Source organism: Somniosus microcephalus, chromosome 11 (assembly GCF_052327205.1).
Source record: "Somniosus microcephalus isolate GS21.2 chromosome 11, FLI_Smic_1.0, whole genome shotgun sequence".
NCBI lineage: Eukaryota > Metazoa > Chordata > Chondrichthyes > Squaliformes > Somniosidae > Somniosus > Somniosus microcephalus.
The window spans coordinates 172,791,915-172,796,292 of NC_140997.1; the positions used below are offsets into that span (position 1 = coordinate 172,791,915).

The 4,378-nt window shown below is 42.0% G+C and overlaps 1 protein-coding gene across 1 annotated transcript; it reads right to left on the reverse strand.

Annotated features, from left to right (window-relative positions):
* Window positions 1-954: 954 nt before the first annotated feature.
* Window positions 955-3,853, reverse strand: LOC147110989 (uncharacterized). Its single transcript, XM_086001431.1, has one exon. The coding sequence runs from the start codon at window positions 3,396-3,398 to the stop codon at window positions 1,494-1,496; it is 1,905 nt and encodes a 634-aa protein (XP_085857557.1). The 5' UTR covers window positions 3,399-3,853; the 3' UTR covers window positions 955-1,493.
* Between the last annotated feature and the right edge of the window lie 525 nt (window positions 3,854-4,378).

Genomic DNA, 4,378 nt, shown 5'->3' on the forward strand with positions numbered 1-4,378 from the left:
TGAGAAGGTGGTGGTGAGCCGCCTTCTTGAACCGCTGCAGTCCGTGTGGTGAAGGTACTCCCACAGTGCTGTTAGGGAGGGAGTTCCAGGCTTTTGACCTAGTGATGATGAAGGATCGGCGATATACTTCTAAGTCAGGATGGTGTGTGACTTGGTGGGGGACTTGGAGGTGGTGGTGTTCCCAAGCGCCTGCTGCCTTTGTCCTTCTAGGTGGAAGAGGCCGCGGGTTTGGAGGTGCTGCTGAAGAAGCCTTGGCGAGTTGCTGCAGTGCATTTTGTAGATGATACACACTGCAGCCATGGTTCGCTGACGGTGGAGGGAGTGAATGTTTAAGGTGGTGGATGGGGTGCCAATCAAGCGGGCTGCTTTGTCCTGGATGGTGTTGAGCTTCTTGAGTGTTGTTGGAGCTGCACTCATCCAGGCAAGTGGAGAGTATTCCATCACACTCCTTACTTGTGCCTTGTAGATGATGGAAAGGCTTTGGGGAGTCAGGGGGTGAGACACTCGCCACAGAATACCTAGCCTCTGACCTGCTCTTGTTGCCACAGTAGTTATGTGGCTGGTCCATGTAATGTATGTACCTTTAAGGGGGAGAACTACTTTTTACAGCTCCTGTATCCTGTAGTACCGGCATTGACCACACCTGTATATAAACCCTGAGTGGTGATCTGTACAGTCAGTTGCAGTTTGAACCCTCATTCAGTAAACACCTGTTGATCGTTCCCTGCAGTCTGTTGTCTGATTATTGAAGGACACAACATTAAGATACACGGATATAACATTGGCGACGACGCAGATTCGAACCTACCTGCAACTCTGCATCACCTCTCAGGGATTCGCTCCTGGAGAACAGTGGAAGGAGGTCGAGTCCAGAAGCACGGGCGTTGACCACGGGTGTGGAGGAAATTAACTATCAGACGGAGACTTCGAGGTTCGCTTTAGGAATTTATTACATGATATCACGGAGAGTCTGCAGCAGTCCCTACTGCTCACCAGCACTCTAAATTACTAATGTACAGCGCTCATAGTTATACAGCAAGGTAAACAACTTCAGGTGATTAGCTTACATTACATTTCAACATAGGGTTTCATAGGTTCCATTGTTCTCAAGAAACAGATTAACATGTTCACATTTTATCACCAGATGTCCTAAGCCAAAAGGTCAGCTTGACTTCATTATGGCAGTCAGCAGTTGTTTTAGTTTTAACTAGTTTAGTGTCCTTTGTTCAATTAGTAAAGTGGTCAAGTATCCCAGCATGCCTTAATGTTTAATACGTTTTCTCCCACAATTCCCTCCTTGTTGATCTTTACTGATCAACACTGCTTTACGGCATTGTATTCAGTTCGTTTTCATAGGGAGGATAATATCCCTTTGGGAAAGGACGCATTTTTAGACAATCTTCTTCATCATAGTCATCCTGGTTTGCTCTTTTTCTTTCCTTTCTCTCTAGTACTTTCGTAGCTCTTTTTACAGATGCTACTGATTCTACTGTTTACGCTAGCAGATATCTCACTCTTATCCACATTATACAAATTAATATAAATAAAACTCCTGTCACTACACAAAATATAACCATCGGGTGAACAAACAATTCCAGCACTGCAGATGCTTTAGGTGACCATCCTTTAAACACATCCCACCAGTGGTGTACCGTCAAATCTGTTATTTGCGTAGCTATTTGAATCAAACCTTGCTCATCATAATCCATCACTGCTTTTAAATGGTGCAGATCTCTTCCTCTTTTCGCTAAGGCTTCTGCTATCTTTTCATTGTTTTTCAAAAATTTCGTCAGATTAGCCAAATTAACTGTAGGGGGGGCATTTTCTATCCCCAATACAGTTCTTCTTTGCATTACCGTAGCCCATTTTCCCAACTGATATGTCTTGTTGGTATGTGAGTCAAACACAGTATAAACATCTTTTATGCAAGTGTTTAAAGGGGGCCTTTTCAAAATCCTGTCTACATATATAGGCCAGGCACTGCTAATACACAGATAGTTCTGGCCTATCTCATGCAAGGTAGTATCATTACAAGGTTTAAAATTCCAAATGCATGTACCTCTACTATGTTGTAATGAGCAAGGTTCATATATAGGGGTATGCAATGGGCATACTTTTCCAAACGGCCAATCTTGGCAATCCGAGGCATCGTGGGTCTTATTCCCCTGATCTATCCATTTACCATGAAATTCGGGATACCAAAAGTTTTCTCCAAACAGTTGGGGCAATACCAAGAACTGACACCAGGTTTTGGCTTTTGTCACATTTACCACTTTCATTGTAAAATTACATCCCTTAAGGTCACATTTAGTATATCTTCGATCAGGTTTTACTTCTAGATTATTTCCTTCAAATCCGAAAATTCTCATCCAACTAGGAGCATGTCCTGACATAGCGATTCGCTCTAGCTCAGCCCTCAGTGACTGCTTGGTAATTTCTTTAAACATATATTGAGTATGATTATTGACTTTCTCTTGTCCCTTTGCAACATTCTCTTGTTCCTTTTCTACCTTATTTACCTGCTTCCAACTCATTGTATCTGATATCCACTGTGTTAACATCGCTGCTGTCAGTCCATTGTCCCAAGCATTTCTTAATTTTATAGCATCTCCTGTCAGCCCTCCTACTTGCTGTATTTTATTCTGCAATGTTTCAATATCTATTGCATTAAGGGCTCCCATACCAGTTCCTACTCCTCCCAAGACCGTTGCTAAGTCCCTTCTCCTTCTCCCGATCCTAACTCTCTTATTCAATTTGGCTTGTATAGCAGTAATATTACATCCAGTATCTTTTTTATCCTCATATTGTACCTGTACTGTCAAATTTAGAGTATATGGGGAGATCAAGACCGGGGTACAGGTAGAATGCAATCTTTGCAAATGGTCCATAGGACTTTCTATCTGTTTCGTTTTCTTTGCAAAGAATGTTTCCCCATACCAGTGAGGTCTTCCTTCTATAAGAGTTGCATTCACACATCCGTACGCCTGACCGTCTTTCAAATATATCGGTTGTTCCATGTCTCCGGTTCTTGTGTCATTTTTATACCATTTCCATAATTTAGTATAATTGTTTAGTATGTCAGTGTCATTCTCTATCCTACAACTTATGTTCACTCCTTTTTCCCATTTTATACTTAGAGTTATATTAGATCCTTGGCTAAATACTATTTTATCCATCCCAGATTTCATTTCGAACATCCCACAGGCTTCGCAATTAATCGTCCAATTAGCAATTACACAAATGGTGCCATTGTTACAAGTGTAAGTTCCCTGCGATTGGTTACTGTCTCTCGCCTTCCATCCTAACTGGCCTGCCCATTCTGTTTTTTCAGTAGGCAGGATGGTCCAGGCGGCTGTCCTTATTACACATAGGCCGATTATTATTATCTGGTTTAACATATTTCCTGATTTATCCTAGAAATCTTTAAATTATCCTAATTATTGTTATACAGCATTAAATATAAACATATATAGCAATCGGAAAGTAATCAGTCCTTCAATGGAGTGCCAAATTATGGTGGGCACGGATCTTTTCCCGTTTCTGAAGTGGTGTCTGGTGCAGTATGTTTATACTCCACCTCCGGTGTTTCCTCCGGATGATGCAACTTGCACCTTGTAGCGTGTACCCAATCAGGTTTTTCTTTCAATTTGAGAGCTGTTCGAGTTGTAAGCAGCACCAAATATGGTCCTTTCCACCTAGGAGAAAAAGATTCTTTATTTAGCGCTTTCACATAAACTTGATCTCCGGGTTTAAAGGGGTGCATGTTTCCTTCTGTGGGGCGCGTCTGGGCCTGTCTCACTTTCTCATGTATTCTTCCTGCTGTTTCACACATGGCCTGAGCATATTTTAATGATTTTTCACCATTACAAATTAATGCCACCTTCTCTGGAGTCATGGGTGGGCGTGTGCCTGTTGTCATAGGCCGGCCCATCAAGATCTCATGTGGTGTCAGACCTGTGTTTCTATTTTTCTGATTTCTCAGGGCATACATTACTACTGGCACGGCATCCAACCATTGCAACCCATTTTGCTGGCATACTTTGGTTAGGGCGGCCTTGATTTCCCCATTCACTCTTTCCACTATTCCTGAGGATTGTGGCTGGTAAGGTATGTGCAATTTCCATTGAAATCCAAGGGCTTCAGTTAAGTTTTTTATCAGTTTGCTGGTGAATTGAGTTCCTCTGTCACTGTTTATTCCCATAGGTATTCCAAATCTAGGTATTATTTCTTTTAGCAGAATGCTTACTACTGTTCTGGCATCATCCCTCCTAGTGGGGTATGCCTCTACCCATCTGGAGAACATATCTACTATTACCAGTATGTACTTAAATCCTTTTACTGCGGGCATATGTACAAAATCTATCTGTAGATTCTCAAA